Genomic DNA, 26,212 nt, shown 5'->3' on the forward strand with positions numbered 1-26,212 from the left:
TGAAAAAGTAAACTGAAATATAGGAATGGTCAGAGGCCACCGCACTGTTCATCAACCCGGTGAATGTTGAAGAGTGTGACAGTGATTTACGGAAAATAGTTTGAAGAAGGGGAGTGGGGTGATGGATACAAAAAAATTGGGGGAGGCGGGGGGACGCGAATAATAGGCGCAAAGAACGAAGGTGGCGAAAAATTATGGACATAGGGACAACGTCTCGTCACTGCTCGATCCTTTGGCATCAGGCGGCCTTGGCCGGTCGCCTAATAGCTGAGGTTCACCTACCCCATCGTAACACGTTCTACTAGCTTACGAAAGCCCATCCTAACAAAACGTCTATGCAGTCTTCAGAACAGCCGGGGGTCAGGAGACACGGCACATTAAAATCTCTCGGAGGTGCTAGCCTTTATATTATTGCGAACTGCATATGCCGTAATATTGACAAAGGCTTCTAATACAAAAACCAGCCCTGCTTCGGACTGTCTGTCTCATCGATTCCCGAATGTAATCAAATAATCATACGCGTCGCGTGATGATGACTACGATATCACGATCGCAAGTTCCCTCGAAACATCTGTTCAAACAAGTCGGACAGCAGGTCACCGAAAGTGAGCGAAACTTGCATCATCTGACACTATCGAAGTTCTAGCGCTAAGGTTCGTTCCTGTTCTTTAAATGTAGATAGAGCATGCCCACAACGTGTAAGCGCGAGTGAGAAACAGGCGACTTGCAAAATAGTGCCCGCCCTCTTGCGTACGTAGCCGTGGCTGAATCACTCACTATATAAGATTTGGTTGGATAAAAAAACGCTTATCTCCGCGGTTACCACGGGCTGCAAACAAGTATCCTTTCGTTCTTTGCCTTTCTTTCAAGCGCCTTTCTTCCTATCCCGGCCGCGGCGGCAGCATTTCGATGGGGGCGAAATAAGAAAATACCCGTGTACATAGATTTAGGTGCCCGTTAAAGAACCCCAGGTGGTCGAAATCTCCGTAGTCCTCCACTACGGCGTGCCTCGTAATCAGAGATTGGTTTTGGCATGTTAAACCCCATAATTAAATTTTTCTTTCTTCTTACTTTTTCTTCGTCAAGTAATGATCAAAGGAAACGCCAGTCCTTTTGCCGTTCACAAAAGACAGAAAGACGGCGGACTTGTACAGACATTTTGCAAAAATCCAAGTTTGCTGCCTCGACCGGCTGTTCGGCGTTTTATTAATTTTATTTATTTCCTACCTACCGCCAATCCCAACGGGGACTTTAGCTCTTCCATACCGACTCTATTCCTCGCTCTAAGTGCGGTCTCTCAAGGGAAGGAACGCAAGCTCAAATGCTTTAGAATTTCTCTGAAATTTGCGCAAGCGGGCATGTCAAGGGGTATTTTTTTGTATTTCGCGGGCATCCGCAGTAAGCTGAAAAACTTAATACTTAAACTAATACTTAATAGATGAAAAGACAGAAACTGTTTATTCGAACGTTTTGCAAACCACTCTGCAACTTTCTAATTTGAATTTTTTCCTAGGTTCGTTGCTTCAGAAGTTCGTTAACTAATCTTGACTAACTATCTAATTAAGCAAAATACAAAAGATAGTGTGACACGCTGCATACAAAAGTGAGCAACATGCACTTGGTCGCGTCGTCTTAGAGTGCACCGGCATATTTTTAAACTCTGGCTAAAGTTATCTGAAACGCCCTGTATATTCTCTGTAGATAAATGTACATAAATATATTATCCTATCTAGTATAAGTTTAGTGCTATATTTATTAAACATTTGGTCAACTTCATTTCTCTCTCACTTAATTCTCGAAAAGATGTGTATTGGTACGTTTAAAACCGAGCGAACACGTCTTGATATAGCTTAGTTCCTTCGACCGGCTTGGATTCTCGCTTGTATATTTTTCTTTTTCTATTCGCCGAAAAAGACAGGGCGGTGTGAACGTAGACATGGCCGATGCAGTTCAAAGTATAGTATCTGTTCTTATCAGCTTAATATTTGATATGGGTTGTATTTGGGCCCAGGATATTAAACTTATTTTCTTATTATTTTTGCAAGTTGGCGGAGTGCTTAAAGCCTGCTTCAACTCCGCCGTGGGTCAGCCCGGTATTGCACTACCTTCGGGATCGGCCCACGTATGGGGAGAAAGGGAGAAATTCTCGACCTACAAGGCTCGACAGACGCACGCAATTTTTTTCAAGAACCTAGACATATAAAGCTTCGCTGTAAAAAAAAAGAGAAAGAAAATGAGCCAGCAGAGAATTGGGTGCTTTGCTAGAGTCGCTGTTCTGTGCAGTACAGAAACTGACGCCAGGAAAGCATCTGCGACGAACAGGTACGCATTGTAAATGTATGTGAGATGTCCTGACAAGAAAGCTGTGGTGTCCTGCTAGCTGTCGCGCACCAGATTTTTTCGTTTGTGGCGGACCCCGCGTTTCTTCTATCTATCTATCTATCTATCTATCTATCTATCTATCTATCTATCTATCTATCTATCTATCTATCTATCTATCTATCTATCTATCTATCTATCTATCTATCTATCTATCTATCTATCTATCTATCTATCTATCTATCTATCTATCTATCTATCTATCTATCTATCTATCTATCTATCTATCTATCTATCTATCTATCTATCTATCTATCTATCTATCTATCTATCTATCTATCTATCTATCTATCTATCTATCTTTAGCCAACGCAACGGTCCAAGGTGTCTACCGGCTTGAGACACTAGTTATGCGCTCGTGGGTGTGATGATGTTAGGGTCGTTCAATCTTCGTCATTCCAGCTTCGTCATCTGACTATCATCATGACATCGTCGTCACGCCTTCTCCATGTTATTCCAGCTTTGTCATCCAAATCTAGTCACGCCGTCGCCGTCACACCATATTCGTCATACAGTCGTCATGCATTCGTTGTGATACCTTCGTCATAATGTCGTCGCGGTCGTTCCATTGTAGTCATTGCACCTTAGTCATTCGACTGTCGTCACACCACCGTCGCCACACCTGTTGCGCCGACCCAGCGAACCAAGTTGTCCACCAGCTCGGGCCGCTAAGTATGTGCTTGTGGGCATGATGCCGTCGTGGTTGTTACACCGTCGTCATTCCAGCTGCGTCATCCGACTCTGGTCATGCCGTCATCGTCAAACCATCATCATCACGCCATCGTCGTTATGCAGTCCTCATGTATTTTTACCATACCATCGTCGTTATGCCGCCATGGTCGTTCCATAGTCGTCACTCCAGCTTTGTCATCCTAATCTCGCCATGTCGTCGTCGTACAGCCTTCGTAATATAGTCGTTATCACGCCATCGCCGTCATACAGTCCGCGTCATTCCATTGTCCTCGTATCTTTGTCAGACCATCGTCATCATTGCGTTGTCGTCGTCATACAGTCGTCATCATGCATTCGTTTTCATGCTGCCGTCGTAATGCCGTTGTGGTCCTACCGTCGCTCCTTCCATTATTTTCATTCTGACTTCGTCATTCGACTCTTGCCATGCAGTCGTCGACAAGCCATCGTTATCCAACATTCGTGATTCTATCATTGTCGTAATGCCGTCGCCGCCGTCACCCAGCCATCTTACCATCGCCATCACTCGAGAAACCTCATTCCATGGTCACCAGTTGGCCTTCTTCGTTCCATCGAAGTCATTCATTCTTCGTGGGGCTATCGTGATCATGCTGTCGTTATTGAATAGTGATTATACCGCCATTTTCATTCCATCATCTTCATTGCGTCGTCGTCATGCCGTCGTGGTCGTGTCGTCATCGCCATTTTCGCTTCGTAATGTGGTTGTCGTCATACCATCGTCGTCATGCCATTGTCGTCATACACTCGTCGTCATCCTATTGTCATTGTAGCGCTTTCGTCGTTTTACCGTTGATCATCATTTCAATATCGTAATCCCGTTATCATCGTGCCATCGTCGTTTACCGCTTTCTCGTTCAATCGACGTCATTGCTTCTTCGTCATTCCATTGTAGCCACTGAGTCGCCGTCAGACACTCATCGTTATGCCGTCATGCTCATCAATGATCTTAGCAAGCGTGTGCCATGCAAAGTGGGCCGATACCCGAGACTGCATGTCACGTACAGCCGAAGCAACTGAAGTCTCAGAATGACCACTATATACATATCTTAAATAAAGTGGCTTCAGCAATACGGTGTGTCGCTACATTGCTTGAACGCTAATTGCATTACCGTCTACAGTCATCGTGAGAAGTGTTCTTCCGTATTTTTTGAACTATACCTCATTTGACTCCCACTTACCCGGCGCGCCGGATATATTTGAACAAGAATCACCATGTAAGTGGGCAGTGTACTGAGACTCTGAAGCAGCCCTTCAAATCCTGCAGGTGGCACTGTGTCAGGGGAATTATGAATCATAGCCGGCGAGTTCGCAAGGCGCATCCATTTGGAACGAATTCTCAGGACTGCACCAATTTCGAGATTTAATTTTCAATGTGTCCGACGAAAGGCATTGGTGTTCCAGTTACATTAGTGCTTCATGCATAAAACGGCGCTTTCTTAAGAAACGTAGGTGGGACGCCAATGCATTTCTTCGCACACTTTCAAAATTAATATCTCGAAACTGGCGCACTCCTGAGAATTCTTCGTTCCAAGTTACGAACATACTTTCTGGCGAACTGACTAACTAGAATTCGTCAAGTGAAATAGGTGCCGTAAAGCGATTAATTAGAAAGTAATTAGCGTAATTATGTTAATTATTCATTTGAGCATTCTGATTTCCTATAGAAGTAATGGCGGCCTCATCAGGTCATTTCGATAAATGGTTAGAATTGTGCTATCTGTCACAGACAAGTCTTAAAAATTTGTTACAGCTAACAATAAACACCTTGTATAGTGCTGTACGCATAGATAGTGTGTGTCTTGTGCAGTTGTCGGAGACACGGATCAAATCGGACTGATCGGATAGCAGGTGCTTATAACACAGCATTTTTTTTCCACCATCCCTCCTCATGGTCCTCTACTTTCCCGTTTTATTTCCTTCCCCTTTACCCCAGTGTAGACTAGCAGGCCATAAAACATAAACACGCTCCTTTGGCCAACCGCTCCACTTTTCCTCTCATTAAACCTTTATCTCTCTCTTGCGCCGTTTTTGAATAGATCCCTTTGTTATTCAACCTTATGGGTGGCCGGTAATATGACACTGTTGCTCCACTGAAAAAGGCAACGCAAGTGCCTGATTTTGTAGCATCAAAGGATGCGCCACCGGTAAAGAATAGACACTGATGTCTGGCGAGTAATAAACGAATTCTAGAAGAGGTGACTGTTGGGCTAGTTGGTCGTCCATATTTGAAGTAGTAACTTAGTGCGATAACAATAAGGAAACAAGAAAAGCGGATAATGAAGCGCTTGTCCTTGTCCACCTTTCTTGTTTCCGTGTTTTTATCGCGCTAAGTTACTACTTCAAATAGAGTAATAAATGACCTAGAGGCCATAACTCAAAACAAGTCATTCGTAAAAACTGGTTTTCATTGGCTTATTACCGCCCTCTCACTCATTTTCTTTTTTATAGTGTCAATGCCGACGAAAACGCTAACTTCAACGTGTCACCTGCAAAGCGAGGTACACCCGCGGAACGCAACACACTAGTATACGCGTACGCCAGCATGAATGACAAAGGCTCAGTGACGCCGTCCCTAGACTATGCCCTCACATCGATATATACTGCCTTTACACCCGCAGAGGACACTACTTTAGCCGGACTGCGTGCTATAGCAACTGAGAAAGTGCATATCTCGCAAGTGCAACTCCGAAGTAGATTTGGCCAGCCTCAGAGTCAGAAGGGATTAAATGCGAGTTATTAATTCAGGCTCCCAATATCCTCGAATCAGACCTGGTGTGTGTGTGTGTGTGTGTGTGTGTGTGTGTGTGTGTGCGCGTGCGTGCGTGCGTGCGTGCGAGCTAGGAACACACACGCACGCACGCACGCACGCACGCGCGCGCACGGCGGAGGCGGCGCAGGCGGAGTAGGCGGAGTAGGCGCAGGCGGAGCGCCGCAGGCGGAGTAGCGCGTGCCCAGTGGGTCCGAAGCCTACGCCAGCGCTTTGTTTCCGCGTTGGATGTATGCCTGGTCGTGCCGGCACTCCACTTTTCTCACCTGTTTCGCCATACCATCCTCCTCTTTCCGCCGCGCCTCCTAGTTGCGCTGCACCCTCCTCTCCGTTTTCCTCCTCGCACCCCCCCCCCCACTGCGATCCGCGTTCGCTTTCATCTTTCGCTGTGCTCGTTCGCTCGGTTACGCCGAGGCCGATGCCAACGCTCGCCGCAGGAACATTTACAGGAACCGGCGCCTAAGAGCAGCGCTCTAATAATTTACATGAACATGGTATGTGCAGGTGCGACAAAGATGATTATGTTGATGCAAACAGGCTAGACCAGCCCCTATTGTGATAACTGCGGTGCGTTAAAAACTATGGAACACATTTTCTTTTAATGTCCACGTTATGGAGAGGAGAACATTTATTTCAGTAGAATGGGCTCTATTTCCCAAGAACTACTAGAGCTAGGAAGAATATTAGGCCCTGTGAATTCTCCTTGAAAGCAATGACTAGCTTGAAATTTGTATATTTCTTTAAGATATTGGCTCAATTGAAATATGCAAAAATAATTTATTTTCTGGTTTTCGTGCATGGTAAAGTGTTGTCCAGTTTATTCAAGTAATTACATGGTGGAGGTGGTCTTGTCGTTTGAGCAGGCGGGATTAGCTGCTAGCCAGGAGCTCGGCGTTGACCGCGTGAGCATGAGATGCTCACGCGGTCAACTGTTCCGCGTGAGCATCTCATGCGTTGTCACATGATATATACTTTTCTAAATTCATCTTGCTTGAAAAAAAAATGTGATACGTGTGTCGCTGTGATATATTTCAGTAACTTACAGCAGATACGTGTTAGAGAAATCGGTATAGGGATGTCGTCTTTTGCAGAGTGCTTCTTAGCGCTTCTGAATACTAGGATTACCTTCGCGATTTTCTAGCCAACAGATAGCTGACCAGAAGATAAAGGTTGTTGAAGAAGATTGCACAGTAATTGACTAGAAACGTTTACCGTGGATTTAAATATTCTTGGATTGATGTTTTCAGTACCGGAAGAAAAGTTTGAGATAGCTTACCATTAACCTGGTGGCGCCCATGGCATTTCTGTATAGGGGCGCTTTAACGTAAAGCTATTCCAAACTTTTCCATTCCACTTCTGCAATCAGCCCTGCGCGATTGGTAAAAACTTTTTTCGACCACCCCCACTTCGCCTGTCTGTCACGCGACGCCACGAAAACAGCGATAACTCCCCATCTGATATGACGTGTACACGCCGATTATGCATGATTTGACAGGGCAAAAGAAAAATTGTTATTTCTGATTCGGCGCCTTTTCGCCATAACTCTCGGCTATTGGTCAAAAGTTTTCGGGCTGCACCCACTTCACCTGCCTGTCATGCGACGTCACAAAACCGCTAGAACTCACCGTGTCAAAGTGACATGTACGCGTTAGAGATACATTAATATGCCGAACAAAACTGAATTTTCTTCTCAATAGCCGCAGGCTGCCCCATTCCGAAACGAATAAAAAGGTGGTTGCCGCCGATCATTCAGGCACTGGCTGCTCGCACCTGCCGGAGAGCATGGGTTTATTTGCGTATAATAAACTCTTTGCGGGGCCGTGTAAGGGTTTCGAGCACTTTCGGCACGTTTACGACCCCGCTCTGCCAACTATTCTTGGCTGAGGATCCGCTTTAGCGTCATTCTTAAACTTCCGTTGCATGCTGCCGGGACCAGCCACCGCAGGCTAATGTTACGACATCCAACCGGTGCCACCAGTGTTACGAACTTGCACCGCTGCACCACGATTACGGCTTTGTGGTCCCGTAGCGCTCGTCACCCGTTTCGTGACAGAGCGTTGGTAGCGAAGACTCCGAGCCTGGCGTCGATGAGAATAACAAAAGGGACTTTATACATTATATACAGGTTATCATACAGGACATGAACGGGTCGGCACTGGGGCCGAGTGCTCACACAAACGCGACTGTTCTCGCATGACGACGTCCGGCGAAAACGCGTGACACATCTCCCCCCAGTCGGGAGCGACACTGCCTCCCGGTGGGTCGGCGGATCCTGTTTTCGAGGCGGCCTCCTCGCCGCTTTATAATCCCCGAGAACCATTGTCACTCAAACGGCCCAATACAAAGTCAGCACACAACCGGTCGTCCGAGGGGTCCAACCAGCGACCGCGCTGGCCACCCGGTTCAAAGTTCGCGCGCGCGGAGACCTCCAGGCAAAGGGAGGTGCGGCGCCGGGCTGTCTGGCACACGCTGACACGTCCAAACACGCTGCTCGCCGAGGCTTCTCCCGCAGGACACCGCTGCCTGACGGCTCAGCATCTTGACTTGTGAAGGGAGAATTAGGGCGCTCGCAGGATAGATTCTGCATCTTGCAGATTCGGAATCCGGGCTTGTGGTAATGGCACAACAGCATCCCCGCCCTCAGATAAGGCGCCGGGAAGACGAGCTGCCTCCACGTGGCTCGGATGCCAGGCGCGCACGTTCGTCAGGCTCGTCCAAGTTCACGTCCAGTGTCGGGACGCCAGGTAACTTCACGTGCCCAGGTCCGACTCGCCAGGACAGGAGCTCTGCTCACCGCGTTGTCGCCAAGGCACCTCGACCAGCTCCGCTCGGGTCGTTCCTAAGACCTTGCTTCTCGCCACTGGTCCCGGTTGGTCGTTCTGCAGCTTGCAAAACCGACCGGCAAAAGGCAACACCCAACACGAACAAGTGCCCTCTGTCTCCCGTCAAACACCAGACAAGGCCATAATTCAAATCAACCTAACTAAATTGCTATCCCCTTTTGCTCCCGCTGCAACAAGAGGCAGGTGTACGATCTAGCACACAAGGCTCAAACAATCAGTTTTCAAATTAACAACACACCAAAATAGAAACAATTATTAATCAGCAATAATAATTACAAATAGAACGGTCCCCTTGAAATCACTTGGACCGAAAACATACTTCTGAGGAAGCAAATGAGGTCATTCATTTTTCCCGGCGATATTTTCGCGGAATCCGAAGCTGCTTATATTGGCGACCCTGCTTATCCGTGTAGCGGCGGTACAATAAGCCAGATTCCTTGCCAAATGAAACCCTCCTTTTTTCCACTCCCCGTTTGACGCTCTTCCTCAGATCGGCTAGTGAACAATCTTCCTGTTGCTCGCGAATCCGAGTTTCCCTTTCAACTGCAGCCTGCTCCTGCCAGCTGGCGGAAACCGGAGCGAGTGTGGAGCCCGCGTCGCCTAATTGCGGCGTCGCGTCTCTATCGCGGCTAGCACTGCACGCGTCACTCCCACTCACCTCCAGGACCCGCTCGCCTAGGCCAGCCTCCGAGCTCTGCCTCTCCCGTGACTGCTCGCCACTCAAGTTACCCTGATCGGTCCCTGTACCGCACCGCTGTTGGCTCACCGACGCTAAGTCAAGTTCCCTCGACAGCGGGCGCGCTTTGGATCGCGTGGGGGCCATGTACGCCACGTCGGCAAAGAATGATTTGCCGTGATCCCTCAGCAGCTGCTCCGAGCTATTTGAGAAGAGGTAGGAAAATTGCTCCGGGAGGGCGGCTGACACAGCGGCTTCGGTGTTAAGTTTCCCAAATTCTCCTTCAATGATAACCGTTGCGATCGGTAAACAGACACTCTCCTTCTCGGCCACTTGCCGTATCCTAACGCACTCTCCCGTAAAGTCACTCGAGGAGACGAAAGACGGGTGAACAACGTCCATAGTTGCTGCAGAGTCCCGCAGTGCTCGGCACTTCTTGCCGTTTACCTTAATTTCCTGCACATAGGGCTCCAATAGACGTATGTTTTTGTGAGTTTCCTGTATCGTTGCAAAAGCAATTCTCTCTGGGCAGCTTGCAGCGATGTGCCCTTGCTTTTTGCAATTGTAGCAGGTTAACGGTTTCCGTTTTTCAAAAGAACGCGTCATTTCGTTTCGATGTTTCGGACCATCGTCATCATTCTGAGATGCATTCTGTCCTTCCCTTACAGTTTCTTTGGTAAGGGATTCGTCGTCCCGAAACTCGCGACGCGTGATTTGCTTCCGTTCGTCGGGCTTCCCGGAAAACCAATCTCTCCTATCAGCTTTTTCTACGCGCACTGCCTTGCTGTGCAAGCTGCGGCGTGTGTAATACTCTTCCGCTAACTCTGCTGCCTTGTTTAGCTTAACATCCTTTAGCCTATCTTGCAGCCAGAGCCGGACATCCTCATCAATGCAACGGTAGAACTGCTCCAACGCGATGCATTCGACAATTTTGTCGCGGTCGTCGTAAACCTCTTCGCCCTTCAGCCATTCCACCAAGTCGGCTTTTAGACGAAACGCGAAGTCAACATTCGACTCCTTACCCTTTTTTGCATACCGGAACCTCTGCCGGAAAGCTTCGGGCGACAATTTGTACTTCCGCAGTAGCGCTTCCTTCACATCACTGTAGCTCTCAAACGCCTCTTTCGATAAGCAAGTTATTACGTCTGATGCCTCCCCAGGAAGCAAGGCTAACAGATTCTGTGCCCAAAGGGATCGCTCAATGCTATTCCGTTCACACACGTGCTCAAATTTCACGAGGTATTTGGCCATATCCTCTCCGACGACAAAGGGTGGAAGTTGATCGCGTATTCTTGGAACATTAAAAGTGAGACTAGGCGCCGGCGAGTTATTTCGGATCTCCAACTCTTTCATTTTAAGCTCGTGCTCACGAATCTCTCTCCTTTCCTCCTTTTCCTCCTCGCGACGTTGCTGTTCTCTCCTTTCCTCCTTTTCCTCTTCGCGACGTTCCTGTTCTCTCCTTTCCTCCTCGCGACGTTGCTGTTCTCTCCTTTCCTCCTTTTCCTCTTCGCGACGTTCCTGTTCTCTCCTTTCCTGCTCGCAACGTTCCTTCTCCCTTTCCTCCCTTTCCCGACGTTCATTGATACCCGCCAAGGCCTCTGCGGCTTCCTCAGCCGTTACGTCCCCAGTCCTCATGACCTCAAGGATCGCATTCTTTCTTTTGGTTGAGCCCAACTCAATGCCCAACTCCTCACAAATTTCGAGAAGTTCCTTCACCTTGTACTTCTCCATCGTTCACACTGTCCTCCTGCTGTTTACCCTTTTTGAATATACCTGCCGTACGCTACTATAACACTACTAGTAAGACATATGCAAGTATTTCACACACTGCCCTGTCTACCCCCTCAGCATCCCCTGGTTTTCAAAACACTCTTACTAGGCTTGAAACACACAAGGTTATCACAATGCAACACCAAATCCTTCCCTAAGCTACTATAACCTGTGTCAGAGAAAGTCTGGTGTTTGAGGTAAACTTCAGGCACTCACCGCGCCGAGGTAGCTGATGCCGGTCAATCCCGTAGCTGCCATCCAGTGTTACGACACCCAACCGGTGCCACCAGTGTTACGAACTTGCACCGCTGCACCACGATTACGGCTTTGTGGTCCCGTAGCGCTCGTCACCCGTTTCGTGACAGAGCGTTGGTAGCGAAGACTCCGAGCCTGGCGTCGATGAGAATAACAAAAGGGACTTTATACATTATATACAGGTTATCATACAGTACATGAACGGGTCGGCACTGGGGCCGAGTGCTCACACAAACGCGACTGTTCTCGCACGACGACGTCCGGCGAAAACGCGTGACACATCTCCCCCCAGTCGGGAGCGACACTGTCTCCCGGTGGGTCGGCGGATCCTGTTTTCGAGGCGGCCTCCTCGCCGCTTTATAATCCCCGAGAACCATTGTCACTCAAACGGCCCAATACAAAGTCAGCACACAACCGGTCGTCCGAGGGGTCCAACCAGCGACCGCGCTGGCCACCCGGTTCAAAGTTCGCGCGCGCGGAGACCTCCAGGCAAAGGGAGGTGCGGCGCCGGGCTGTCTGGCACACGCTGACACGTCCAAACACGCTGCTCGCCGAGGCTTCTCCCGCAGGACACCGCTGCCTGACGGCTCAGCATCTTGACTTGTGAAGGGAGAATTAGGGCGCTCGCAGGATAGATTCTGCATCTTGCAGATTCGGAATCCGGGCTTGTGGTAATGGCACAACACTAAGTAAGGGAAAGCGGATTAATCGTAGACGCCGGCACCACCCTCTCCATCCGGTTATTGATTTTCAGTGCAGCGGCTCGGCCCCATCGAATTCCTCTCCACTTGAGCGTGCTCCTCGCCTCTTGTCAGCAAATTAAATAAGACAAGCCGCTCAGTGTAGGCAATGTTATTCGTTCTTCAAGCAAACAAAAGTGACCTCCCCTGAACGAGGAGTGCGTTTGATTCGTCTGTTCAGACAACCCTGCGGGTGATCGCCCGATGCTTGCGTCGGTCGTTACGCAAGTTTGACGTCAGGAGATTGGAATAACAACATATTGGAATAGTTTTACGTTATAGGCCCCCAGGTTTCATAATGAAAAATCTAAAGCCGTAAAAAAGGACGAAGTACAGAAATCTTGCTGTATTAAGCAAACACAAAGAAATTAATAAATGTAACTGAACTTTCAGCATTAGACAAAGGGTTTTCTTGATAATCATGTAGCACAATTTTTTGAATAGGACGACCAGGTGACATAACCTACAATGATTTTGCAGGATTGATGCTGAGCGGAAGGCGCAAGTCACGAGAAGAATATTTTTACCTGGCAGCATGAGACAGTCTGCTGTAACTTTGTAGAAATTCACTGTATTCCGCATAAGTGGACGCAGTATTCACCTACTTGGCCGAATTACAGCATCGTTTATTTCGTCATGTTGTTTAATAGCGCTCGGAGCTATTCGGTAGCCCAATACTTGAACAAGTTGTTTGCTGTTGAAGGTAATGACAAGCACCGATGCCGACATTTTAAAGCAAAACTTTCTTTGCCTACGCCATGCTTCGCATATGCTGGGCGCCAATGATATCAGAGCTCAACCAAGTCTCGGTTAGAGCTACAATCTCAGGTTGGCTATAATCTGTGTACGGACACAGCCTGTCACGACTGGGTAACAATGTCGCATAGTTCGTATAACATACGGTTTAGCGAGAGCATTAAGCTAGAAGGTCGCGTCCGTTTAGGAATAGCTGCAGGGAGAGGAGGCAAGGGGAGTTCTTCTGACATCAGAAAAATGACACAACTGCATAAGTGGCGTGATCAGAAACACAAGTAGCGTCACTTATACGTATCTTATTAACTGCCAGCCTGTAAGATTGTCCTTTCATTTTCGTGAAGGAGTGTTGATGATGGGTGTAGCAGCAGGCCCGGTAAGCCTGGCATGCTTGGCAGGCAATTATTCCGCCCAAGCATCTTTTAGCGTGCGTGCTTCACCAAGCGTTCTAGCGAATTCGATAAATTGCTTCCTATAGCTTTCCACATGCCAAGCAAAAAATGGCGTGTTGAATTAGCCGAACATTTCAGCTTGTGCGCTACTTGTACGGGATATTTGGTTGCAATGATAGGTAGACAGTTATTAGTAAAAAAGTGCTCACGCCTGTACTTTGGACGTGCTCCCCATACTGCTCCTCAATCCCCTTACTCACTGCATTTGCCCCTCCCATAACGACAGCTGAGTGGCTGACTCAGGCGACAACGTACTAGAACCACAGATTATACCTGACCGTATTCGTGGGTGCAACACTGAAGCACACGGCCCCCGAGATCCTGTACTTAGTGGCTCAGGGAGTTAGGAAACCACCATCCATTAAGAATATTGAATGAGTTATTTGATATCATCACCTGCTTGTTCGCGGCTGCGTTTTTAGTAAATTTAACAACCAAGGAGCACGGCGTCATTTAGACAATACCGCCTAGTTTCTCCAGTTGGACTGAAAGGAGCTTGCTGCGTCTGGCGTCTATCACATCTGCATAGAACTCACGCCGCCAAATTTTCTGCCATTATTTCACTCCGCTCGTCTTCCCACACGCCTGACTGGTTCGCCGCTCGGCAAAGGCGACGTGGTCTCGCATCATCCCGAGCGGCGTCTGCGCCGGCGGGAACGTTTGTCTCCCGTTTCATGGCGTATCCTTTCTCCGCCACCAGTCGCAGGCAACCTCGGATGTCGCCCCGATTCGCGCAGTCTCGGCAACGAATCGCAGTGCGAACGCATCGCTGTAGGAGTGCAGTCCGTCTGCAGTTTGGTAACGAGCGGAAGCGCTTCCGACGTTTTGTCACGGTCACGGGCACAGACAAATGGGCGTCATGCTATTTCTCGGCATTGTGCTGCCGATAGTGCTGACCGGAGGAGGCTGCGGTGAAATTCAGCGTTTTAACAACAACGGGTCAGCCAAAAACACCACAGTGCCGGACACTTTGGCCCTACACGTTACGGTGGCTGCCGATGATGCGCAGGAAATGCTGCGCGCGGCTGCCTCCTCGCCTTTCGCTGAAGGTGTCGCGGCGAGCCCCGAGTACAACATCAGCGGCTCCGAGTCGACCTGGAGCACCGACCCACTGGCAGAGCCGGTGGCGCAGGTCATCGTGGTAAGACACGGCGTATCCGACTTCGCCACCGAGAGCGACGTGACGGAGCGTACCAACGAGGTGCTCAACGCTAGCGGAAATCCGGACTCGCCACTGCCTTTCCTGAAAGACAAACGCCACGGCAGCTTCCAAGACGACGAAAGACACAGAACTGCAGAGCCAACGACGATGGGTGGTGACGTGGTGAGAAGAGTATTAGTCTACAATAGCAAAGAAGTTCAGCGATGGGGTGGTCGGTCCATCCGTTGAGGTCACTGCCTTGTCGTAATTTTGCCGCATAATTTGGGAGGATGACTTCACTGATATTTGAGGGGAAAGTATTTTTTAAATAAGCGTGCACTGAAACTGATATTAGGGAAACGGATTCCGTCCCCTGTTCGCTAAACTCATACAAGTTTCCTCGTGAGATAAACGTAAACGGCGGCGGTCGTCATTTATTGTGTTGCGAGTGAAAGGCCCTTTTGAAATCCGAGGTGATCGCAAAGGCACTGAACACTTTTCCTCCGCAGATAAGTGACTCCCTTGAAGCGCAGAAGATTGCGCATTACACTGCTGCCTAGTCAAGACGAGGCGCTGCGTGCTGACAGAACTAATAAGTATTTGTCTCTTTCCTTAAGCGCCCAGCATATCACTAGCGCAATTCCGTGGGTGCGCGATACTATGAGCGCACCACGGAGTTTTTTCTTATAGCTTTGCGAAACGCTGCAACAATGAGGGTAAAAGAAACGTTTAATGTATCAGTGTCGCATTTCAAAAATTACGCAACAAAAGAAGCTCCTTGCGGAGGCGACTACGAATTGCCCCATTTTCAGCGGAGAATTTCCCTAAAATCCGCATCATGGAAAAGAAGATTACTTTGAAACCAATTTTCTCAGAAGAATTGTCTCCGTGTTTTTGTCTCACTGAACTTTTTGGGGCGCTCTGACTTGCGACATTTTGGTAGGTTGGAAAGCGCAGGATGCAATGTAGTAACCGACGTTCCATGACGCCACGTTCAGGCGCTGTATCACCCAGGCAAGGGAACTTTCAAATGCTGTCGAAACATAGTTTAGAACTGCATCCTTGGTGTTTCATATTCGAGATGTAATCGATGAAAAAGGAGAGTGTTACGTCAATGACAAAAAAGAAATTAGGAGGAAGCAGCACCTTATTCGCCTTTTGTTGCGCTAGGACAGGTCCGCACACCGCCAAATTACAAACATGCATGTTGGTAAAGCAACGAATTGCTGTTCCAGTGTCTCACAATAATGACTGAAGTTACTCAAAAGGACTCTGGAACACTGTCATCCTTCTTTTGTCGCGTTTCCACTATTTTGCGTATTGATGCATTTTGCATTCCTCACTGAAGCAAAAACCTAGTATTTATCTAGTATTTCCTTCCACAGAATAGCCAAATAAGCTCCGCGGAAATGTGTACGGTGGACATAAATTCATCAAAGTAAAATATTGTACCCACCTAAACGCAGCAGGAAACTATAAGGAAACACATCCGAACTCCTAGGAAAGAAGGCTTCGCAACTAAGGTTGAATTGCTCCTCGTCTGGCGATTGAGCACAGATCATTGCGTAGCCTAGGAAATCGCCCAATAACTGTCTCCACTACCTTCCGACCGGAGCAATCGCTCTAGCAAGTGAGAATGAGACATTTTTTGCAGTAATTTGCGCGACAAAATGGTGGTCTTGGATTAAGAATATATTCCCGTCTTGGCCTGCCTTGCATTCATGCGGATGTTAACTTTTCCTTTCAGCCTTGTATTACAAATTATACGTTTACCGGTGTAGTGGGGAGAAGTAACGAGAAAGAACTGCAGGATTGTTAGGCGCGCTGACCGACCATCACCCGGGCTGCGTTGTCCCACCTCCGACCACAATGGTGAGATAAAAGGAAAAATTCCAGAGATAATGAAGATTCAGATTCGACAAAAGGCGCTTAGGGGCCTTCTTGAAGAACATTGGGCAGCGGCTACAGTGGCCCCGGATATAAGAAAAGGGATGCTCGTTAGCACTCGTATTGAAGAACCTGAAAGTTGGAGTTCGTAAAAATCAATAGTACAAACGGCTGCGTTTTGAATAAGCTCACCGCATAAAGCGAGTAACGAAATTCGACAAGCAGCGTAACCGAACGAATGTTGGCACTGTGTTTTCGAACCATGTTTGAAAAGAAAAATCTTGCAAATCGAACGTGCCCTGTTGAAATATATATACAGCGAAGCTTAGGAGGTAGTGTTCACGTGTACCTTCTCATCTCGCTCAAGGATGCCCCGAATGAGGAGCATCTGCAATGCAAAGCACCTTTGAACGCAACCAGAGTTATAGGAGTCGAAAAGGGCGAGCTGGTTTTGTGCCCCATTGGTTTGAGGATACCCTACCTCCCCTTAGAGGCGCAGATGCGACCGTCCTCGCGGTTGCCTGGCGGCGCCACGCATGCGCAACGTGAAGGCATCATTTCCGGTGCCCTGTCTCCCGCCTCATCACGGCTCTCCGCGTCGCGGCCCTTTCGCCTTCTACACGAGCGGCCAACGACTCGCATGCGCAGGCCGGATTTCCCCCTCTACCTTCATCTGCTGAGGGCCAAATAGTGTGAGCCATGACTACTAGATGGCGCAGCCATCCTGCAGCCGATCTGCAATGATACAACTGATCAGGAGCTTACAATACAAGGCCATGAAGTACCCCGAGTGGCCGAATACAAATATCTCGGGGTATGGATAAACAAACAGCAGATGTACACGGAAAAGCACGAACAGTCTCTCATAGCAAAAGGGCGAAGAGATGCTGGGATAATGAAACGTATGGCATTGTTGGGCCACAACAGGTATGAAGTACTGAGAGGTATTTAGAAAGGAATAATGGTGCCGGGGCTTACTTTCGGGAATGCGCTCCTGTGCTTAAAGGCAAAGGTTCAGTCGAGACTAGAAGTAAATCAGAGAGCTGTTGGAAGATTAGCATTAGGTGCCCACGGGAAAACCAAAAACGAGGCAGTACAGGGTGATATGGGCTGGGCATCGTTCGAAGCACCGGAGACTCAGAGTAAAATCATATACGACAAACACCTGAGGATATCGGACGATAACAGGTGGGAAGCTAAGGTATTTAAATACGTACACAGAAAGAGCATTGACTCACAATGGCGGAAAAGAACTAGGAAGGTAACCAGTAAGTACGCCAGACACGAGGACGGAGAAAGACAGAGCATTAAACGACAGATTAAAAAGGCGGAAGGTAAAAATTGGATAAATTCAATGGAAAAGAAGCATAGTATTGAACTATATCGATAATGGAAACAGCAGATCAGGAAGGAAGCGTCTTATGATAACTCAAGAGGCAGTGGCCTTCTCTTTGAAGCTAGGTCAGCATGTCTTAGAACGCGGAGCTATAAAAAGAAATTTAACGAGGAAGAAGACACACGTACTGTATGTGGTAAATTTGTAGAAACAATAGAACACCTCATACTAAAATGTGATGGTATCCATCCCGATGTCGACGCGGGCACAGTCACGCTTCCTGGGGCTCTAGGGTTCAGAGATAACAATAGTCATGCAAATAAATATGCGGTGGAAATTAGCAAAAAGCGATTGGAGGATTGGTGGCTCAAAATAAGAGAGGTGACATAAGGTTAAACGTGTAGGAAGAAGTATTTAAAAGAAAATGGCGAATTTTAATAACATACAACACAGTTAAAGAAAAAGAAAAAGCTGAGCATGGTGGCAACTGCCATCACCCCGTTTCAAAGGGGACGCTCCTACCTTCCATCCATCCGTCCATCGAGTGCACGCTTCGATACGAACACTTCGATGCGAGCACCGCGAACGACACTGGTTCCGAGGCGAGAACAGCTCAGCAAGCCGAAACCACCACGCCGGAAAGCAGCAGCGGAAACGTCAGCAGTAGTCATTTTTTTATATTTCTCTCCATGATGTGCCGGCCGCGGAAGAAGAGAACAAAGCAAAGGGCTGTGTAGACGTTTGCACACGTTTACACAGCCAACCTTTAGCTTGAGTAGTGGCGCTCTAGCCCGACGAGGCAAGCCTCGACCGCGAACACGGGGCGGGAACGTCTCATCTGCGACGCCCTGCAGTCTGGATGCTGCGTGGGCAGATGGCGATGAATCAGCACACAGGCGTCGTCAAGCTTGCAAAAAATTTCAGGATAGACACAGTTGTTATGAGCGCAAGTTGAAGTCAGCCGATCAGCTTCTTCTTTTCCGGCGATGTCTACGCGTGAAACTATCCATTAAACAACCAGAGATACCCCACGTACGTGATGAAATTTTGTTTGCAGAGTCAGTGATGCTGCACACAACTGGACAATCAGCACGTACGAGGTGGAATAAGGAAATAAAGCAAGCTATAGAACAACGTAAGCAGGCGTCTAGGGATCATCGAGAAGCCAAAAAGTTGGGTTCACACGAAGAAGAGGGGCTCCTTAGATGTAACAAATACCGAAAAAAGAAAAAGGTGGTGAGTGAGCTCGTGCAAGAGAAAATTAAATGCGCAAGTGAACGTGGGGTGCACCACATTCGCAAAAGAGACAACGGCGCCCCAAAATGATTCTTGAACCCTCTAAGAGCACTCGGAGCTCCAAATGAAAATTCCCAAATGGCTACAAGGGACGAAGACGGTAACATCTACGAAGGAGACAATGCGCTGCGGTACATCACAGATGTTATTAGGGATAACTTCGGCACGAAAGAAAGCGTATTTCAGACTCAAACAGATCCAGCAGCAACAGAGAAGCATGAGAGATGAAAATTTAGCTAGAAAGCTTTTACTGAACAAAAGTAGAAGAAAATGTCTCTAATAACACGGTACCAGGACCCGATAAAATCCCACTACAGCTAATTAAAAATCTCGGTCCAAAGAGCAAGGCAGTGATGACTAATGTTATAGAGCAACTGATTAGAATGAAGAAAATTCGGTTGGATGGTGTGAAAGCAAGATGAACCTCATCTACAATTGCAAAGGTGATAAGAATAAGACGAGCTCGCAGAGGCCATTTACGGTAACGTCGGTGATATATAGAATGGCAACGCACGCCATAAAATTGGTACTGTCGAAGTAGGTGGAGAAAAATTATTTACTTGGGGAACCGCAGAATGGGTGCAGGCCAGGCAGACGCTTAGATGATAACATGCTTGCACTAACTCAGTGCGTAGTGATTTCAGTAGCTCAAAATATACCTTTATCGATAGCTTTTATAGATATTAAAGCAATCTAAGACAACGTAGACAGGGAACTGTTATGGGATATTCTTAAGTACGAAGGCATAGAGAACGACTTCGTGGAGCTACTGAGGGAGATATAGATGGACAACCGAGTACAAGTTCAATTGGAAGGTTGAAAAGGTAATGAAGTGGTGGGAATACACCAAGGACTGAAGCAAGGAAGCCCTTGTTGTTCCACCTTTATGTTAAGGACATAGATACATTAATGGAAAACAGCGAATTAGGGTTTGATTTATCCTACATGCGTAATGGACAAATGGTGCAACAGAAACTACCTGGACTGATGTATGTGGTTGACATAGTGCTAGTAGCGGACAATAAAAGAGCTTTACGGACACTTGATAATATCTGTGGTAGCGCACCGACAAATCTAGGGCCTGAAGTTTAGCACAGAGAAATTGGGAATTATGATATTTAATGAAGAGACAAGTAATTACGTGGTGTTAATTCAACAGCAAGTCTACCCATAGTCAAGCAACATAACTACCTCGGCGTATACATGAACGAAGGAAAGACTTACTCAAGCATGCACCAAGAAAATCTGAAAATAAAGGGGGGGCGGAATGACTGCAGTAATGAAACATGGAGCACTGTGGGGCCACAATAAGTACGAGGTGGCGCGCGGAATCTGGAAAGGAGTAATGGTGCCACCGCTAACGTTCGCAAATGTCATTCTATTCTTAAAATCGGGTATCTTGTCTGGGTTCCAAGTTAACCAAAGATCCGCAGGCCGATTGGGTTTCGGAGCCCACGGTAAAACCACAAATGAGACAGTGCAGGTTGACATGGGTTGGGCCTCTTTTGAACTCAGAGAAGCACAGAGAAAGATTAGTTTTGAAGAAAGACTAAGGAACGTTGATTAATATAAATGGGCAGGTAAAGTGCACACGTATCTGTACTTGAAAAGCGAGGAAACAAAATGGAGGAAGAGGTCAAGAAAACTGGCAAACGAGTACAGGGATTGGCGCAATAGCTTTCCGGAAGCCCGCAAGGTGGAGAAGAGATGAATAAAGGGAAAATGAGACATCCACTCAAACGTAGCAAATTGCTACAAAGGAAACCAATACGGGTTCCTCGAAAAAAAAGCCTCGCAGTTGAAGAAAATCTGTAGAAAATCTTCAACTGCGAGGCTCTTCTTTCGAGGAACCCGTATGGGTTTCCGTTGTAGCAATTTTCTACGTTTGGGTGGATGTCTCATTTTCCCTTCATCAAGTACAGGGCAATTAAAACTGTAAATAACCAACGAGGGTCATCAAAAATAAATTGAGAGAAACAGAGGCAGTTAATTGGATACAAAGAACGGGAAAAAAAAGGACCATGGATATCTACAAAAATGAGAAGACAGAAATTAAAAGGGAAAATCTGTACGTTAACACAAAGGGCAGTGCCTTGCTATTTGAGGCTCGAGCCGGTTGCCTAAAGACAAAAGCATACCGGAGCAAATACCCGGAAATAAATTAGACATGTCTATGCTGCAGCAATAATTTCGAGACCACTCAGCACATCCTAATGGAATGCGAAGGGATTCACCCAGTGAGAACCGTAGGCAACGTACACCTTCCTGAAGCGCTTGGGTTTAATGTGGACGGAAGCGTCAAACGGTCAACAGTCGAGATAAGCAAGAGACGATTAGAGTGTTGATGAAAAAAAATAGGGAAGAGATCAATACGAGCCGATCTCTTACAGTCGTAGCTAGCGGTACAAGCTAGAGTTTGAAGGAAAAGAAAAACATTATGGAGATGATACAAAATGCTCGATAAAAACATGTATAGCATACGTGATTAAATCAGGCAGCCTGGGTGGCTATTTGTCACCGCCCCGTTTCTAAGGGAATGTCATTAAATAATCATCATCATTGAATCGGGAACGAGGAGTTCCACTGCAGTACCTGTCTCATGCATACCTCGTTTCAACGATGGCAATGCAATGTGTCGAGTGTGGGCTATCCAGCGAAAACTCACGCGCAGCAGCAGCTGCAGGCGGCAGCCACGGCCTCTAAGAGAGGCGCAGGAGGGTTAGCAAAGAATGTTTCGCTTTAATAGTAGGGCGTAACATATTACTGTCTCGACTTGGTGTGGCGAAGCCTTGTACTAATCACTATACAAATCGCCCTCTCTCCCTACTGGAACAGACCTCTATGCAGAGCTAATTAAAAAATAAATTATGGGGCTTTACGTGTGAAAACCACCATCTGATTACGAGGCACGCCGTAGTGATGGAGTTCGGATTAACTTGAACCGCTCGGGCTTCTTTAACGCGCGCCTAAATCGAAGTACACAGGTATTTTTGCTACCAAATCTTGGTACCATCCATCACTGATTTTCTTTCCGGATAGGTCCTTAGGTTCACTTTAATGCCCCGATAATGTACTTGGATGTGGTTCAAAGTGGCAGTTATATCAGAACTGCCACTTTGGACTACATCCTAGTTAAATACCGCCATAAGGAAACATGCTCGAAAATGAGCACCCGATGTTCGCGGCAAATGAAGTTTATCGTGGGCCCACCTCGGTGGCCCACTGGCTTTGCAATTCTGCTGCTCAGCGCGACGTCATGACTTCGATTCTCAGCTGCGGCGCCCACACTCTTATTGGAAGCGCAGTGAAAATACACTCGTGCAGATAGATTCAGGTGCTCGAAAAACGGTTCTAGAGGGATCACAATTAATATGGAGCCTTCTTAAATACGACGCGTTTCATAGCCAATGCATCGCTTTAAGACGTTATGCTCCTTCACTTAGCAATAAAAGCTCTAGTTCGAAAATTTTCAGAGGCAAAGATTATTAAACCATGGCCCCACGTGTCGCGGGTTTAAAACGGATGGTGGCATTCAGCTTATGAAATAGAATGGCCTCAGTTACCCATTGAAGGCGTGATGGGCAACCCCGCGTATTCGCACTGCTAGTGCTTTTTCCACTCTCCTTTCTTTATTTCTTTATTTTCATTTTTTAACTTCATTTCCCCCTGCCTGGGGTAGTCAACCGTATGCACGTGTGGTTGACTTTCATACTTGTTTGTTCTGTCTTCCTAGGCCGCTGCGCTACTTTGCACGGAAGCCCCATAACTATTGTATTCAGTCGAAAAGAGAGCTTCGGTAGTCCCCATAAATGACTTGTCTCGGCCTGCAGGCCAGCGTCCTGCAGCCACCACCACGGCTGTCTACCGAGACGTCCTTGGTGCCTGGTCACGACATCCCGGCAGCCTCGGTGCCGGCTCGCCCTGCCTCGGAGCCGACCGAGGAGTGCACCGAAGAGGGTCGCCTGAGGAACAAGGAGCGTCGCTCTGGCGTCGAGACCAAGGTGATGCCACGACCGCGCACGGCCCCAAGGAAGTCGGTGATGAGGCCACGCAAGAGCAGCCGCGGCACCCTGCGCAAGGTCAAAGTGGTGCTGTCACGCGCCAACCGCACAAACCGCACGACAACGACGCCCCCGCCGTCGCTACCACTGCTGCCGCCGCCTCCGCTGGCGGGAAGGGCCGACTCGGACAGGCTGACGCTGCGCGAGCGCGGTTGCCTGCCGCTGGAGACGAGCCCGGCGGTGCAGGACCGCTCGACGTGCCCCTTCCGCTTCCTGACCAGCTTCGACCGGCGCCGACTGCCCAGACTGGTTACCACCGTGCGCTGCATGTGCCCCGGTAGCCCTTGCAGTTCGCGGAGGGGCTACCGTTGCCTGGAGGTCAGCCGGCCAGTGACCCTGATGCGCCGTGTAGGCAGGGTCTACGTCGACACGCTCGAGGAGATGCCCGTGGCGTGTGTCTGCGCCTACGTTGGCCGCAAGTCGCGTGGCCGCAGCCCCTGAACAAAGCGCCGCTGGCGCTCGTGTCTCACAGCGTCGATGACTTGCCAGGGAGCACGGCGTTGATTAAAGTAGGGCAGATGTAGTTGGATCTTTTTTGTGTATTCTCTTTGAAATTTGGTTTCTGATTATTAAAGACGAGTAACAGTCATAAATGTTTTTGCTGGGCCTAATCTTACTTTTGAATGCGAAATCAGCCTTCGTGAGGGAACATTAACTGTGGGAGGAAGTCGACAGGCCGAGTGCTGGACTTCGATAGCTTGTGTTGGAAATGCCTGCTACATCCGTGGGAAAATTCAGCGCAACCGCCCGAATCTTTTGAAAGTCATAAGGAACGAAAAAAAAAAGTCCAGGAAGGGCACATGATCAACCTCAGCCGTTCTTATGAAAATAGTGTCACTATAAACCCCCTCATCAACACATTCCGAAGTCAATATGCCTTTTTCGGCGCCTCAACCCAGAGTATCGCCATTTCTGGATGCCGCCGTAACGACACCTACGATGAGCGACTGGGGCAGTGCCCCTTGAAAGACCATGCCGCTGCCTTTCAGTCACCCCACACATTGCAACGCAGACTCCTCGTCGCCATCTTAACCATTTCAGAATTAGTCGACGTACTGCTGCTATGCTACTCAAGTCACTTTCAACTCATGGTCTTTTTTTGTGTGTGTGTGTCTGTTTTTCTCTTCTTTTTTTGTCTTGTGTTACTCTCGCACTGACCGCTTCACCGGTCGTTCTAATGCCTCAAAAACATGCCGCCAACGACTCCCCCTGAATACCTCCTAACCTTTCGCATCCACAAAACGCTCCCAAGCCCCCGTATTTCTTAAAAATTTCATTTTTCTCTTTCTTTTTCTTTCACGCTCCCCCCCCCTTTTTTTTGTCTGTCTTGGTGCCGCCCTGGCTTCCCCCACCCCCCTTTTTTCTCTTTTTTTTCTTCTTTTCTGCTTCTATTTCTTTTCTTTTCTCCCCGCGTGCCCACTCTCACGCTCTTGTCCCCTCGTCTTGGGAATGCAGCTCACAGACGTCGGACGACAGCGCTTGTTTCCTCTGGTAATCTCTCTCTTTACAACCAGCCGCCAGCGACAACACCCGCACGTGACGTCACTACACTAAACCTTTAAAACTAACACGCCGAGGATGACGAGGCCGCCTTTGACGAAGATAGGTCCTCCTATCGAAACGTTGGCCAGCCTTTCTGAGGCATCTTATCCCTGTTTACAAACTTTATGCAACACTATAACTCTTAGTAACTTAAGAAGGCGTAGTCATCATACTTTTCAACCTTGTTGTCTTCCCTATTCTACAGCATTAATGAGAGGGTAGCAATAGTCATAATCAAATTTAATAAGAACTATAGATTAAAGGCAGTACAAGCCTATGCTCCAACATTCAGTCATGATGATGATGAAGTAGATCAGTTTTATGAAAATGTTCAATTAGCGATAAGAAAAATGCAAACTCTGTAGTATACTTTATTTATGGCCACTTTAGTGGCAAATTGAGGAAAAAGCAGGCTGTGAACAAGGAATTGGCAACTACAGCATTAATTCTAGATACGCTACAGGAGAGATGTTGGTAAAATTCGCGGAAAGGAATACGCTGCGAATAATGAACACCTTCTTCAAGAAGCGCAGCAACAGAAACTGCACCTGGAAAAACTCTAATGGTGAAACAAGAAATGAAATAGATTTCATACTGTCTGCCGATCCGAGCGTAGTGAAGGATGTTGAAGGGTTAGGTAGAGTAAAGTGCAGTGATCATAGGCTGGTGAAGTCTAGGATTCCCATCAATTTGAAGAGAGAAATAGTAAAATTGGTCAGGAAAAAACAGGCCAACCAAGACGCAGTAAGGATAAAAGCAGCCCGATTCAGGTTGCTACTTGCAAACAATTATGCAGCGCTAGAACAGAGAGATGGAGATGGCATAGAGGTAATGAATGAAACCGCAACTAGGCTGGCTTCGGAGGCAGCAAATGAAGTGGGAGATAAGGCACCAAGGCAACCAGTAGGCAAGCTCTCCCAAGTAACAAAGGTCCTAATAAAGAAACAACAAAGAATGAAAGTGTCCAACTCCAGAGATAAGAAAAAATTTGCGGAAGTGTCAAAATTGATCAACAAGGAGAAAATAAGGGATATTCGAACTGTAACGTGAGAAAGGATGAGGAAGCCGTAAAAAATGGACGCAGCATAAGATAAGTGACTAGGAAACTTGGCATAAGACAAACCAAGATGTATGCTCTTAAAAATAAACAGGGCAGTATCACCAGCAATCTCGAAGGTACACTAAAAGCAGCGGAAGAATTTTATGCTGACCTGTACAGTACCCACAGGAGCCACGATACCTCCATTCCAAGCGGTATTGAACAGGTGGCAGAGACTCCTTATATAACTAGCGATAAGGTTAGAAGGGCCTTGCAAGACATGAAACGGGGAAAAGCGGCAGGCGACGATTGAATAACAGTCGATTTAATCAAAGATGGAGGAGACATAATGCTTGAAAAACTGGCGGCTCTCTATACCAAGCGTCTATCGACTTCAGTAGTCCCAGAGAACTGGAAGAAAGCCAACAATATACTAACCCACAAAAAGGGAGACGTTAAAGAATTAAAAAGTCATAGGCCCATTAGCCCACTTACAGTATTATGTAAAATATTGACCAAGATAAATTTCAATAGAATAAGTGCAACACTTCAGTCAACTAAGAG

The 26,212-nt window shown here is 47.6% G+C and overlaps 1 protein-coding gene and 1 non-coding gene across 2 annotated transcripts; both read left to right on the forward strand.

Annotated features, from left to right (window-relative positions):
• The first annotated feature begins 1,936 nt into the window (after positions 1-1,936).
• LOC135897831 (U2 spliceosomal RNA) lies at positions 1,937-2,127 on the forward strand. Its single transcript, XR_010563164.1, has one exon. It is a non-coding gene; the product is annotated as a U2 spliceosomal RNA (small nuclear RNA).
• An 11,939-nt stretch (positions 2,128-14,066) lies between these two features.
• On the forward strand, positions 14,067-23,660 carry LOC135897815 (uncharacterized). The gene is made up of 2 exons (XM_065426519.2): positions 14,067-14,670; positions 22,837-23,660. The coding sequence occupies exons 1-2, from the start codon at positions 14,197-14,199 to the stop codon at positions 23,506-23,508; spliced, it is 1,146 nt and encodes a 381-aa protein (XP_065282591.1). The 5' UTR covers positions 14,067-14,196; the 3' UTR covers positions 23,509-23,660.
• The last annotated feature ends 2,552 nt before the right edge of the window (positions 23,661-26,212 follow it).

This window comes from Dermacentor albipictus, chromosome 1 (genome assembly GCF_038994185.2).
Source record: "Dermacentor albipictus isolate Rhodes 1998 colony chromosome 1, USDA_Dalb.pri_finalv2, whole genome shotgun sequence".
Taxonomy (NCBI): domain Eukaryota; kingdom Metazoa; phylum Arthropoda; class Arachnida; order Ixodida; family Ixodidae; genus Dermacentor; species Dermacentor albipictus.

Excerpts from the sequence above, each read along its gene's own strand:
- LOC135897815 (XM_065426519.2), top strand. The coding sequence starts at position 14,197 with ATGGGCGTCATGCTATTTCTCGGCATTGTGCTGCCGATAGTGCTGACC. Across the intron at positions 14,671-22,836 it reads CGACGATGGGTGGTGACGTG|GCCAGCGTCCTGCAGCCACC; the intron begins GTGAGAAGAGTA and ends CTCGGCCTGCAG.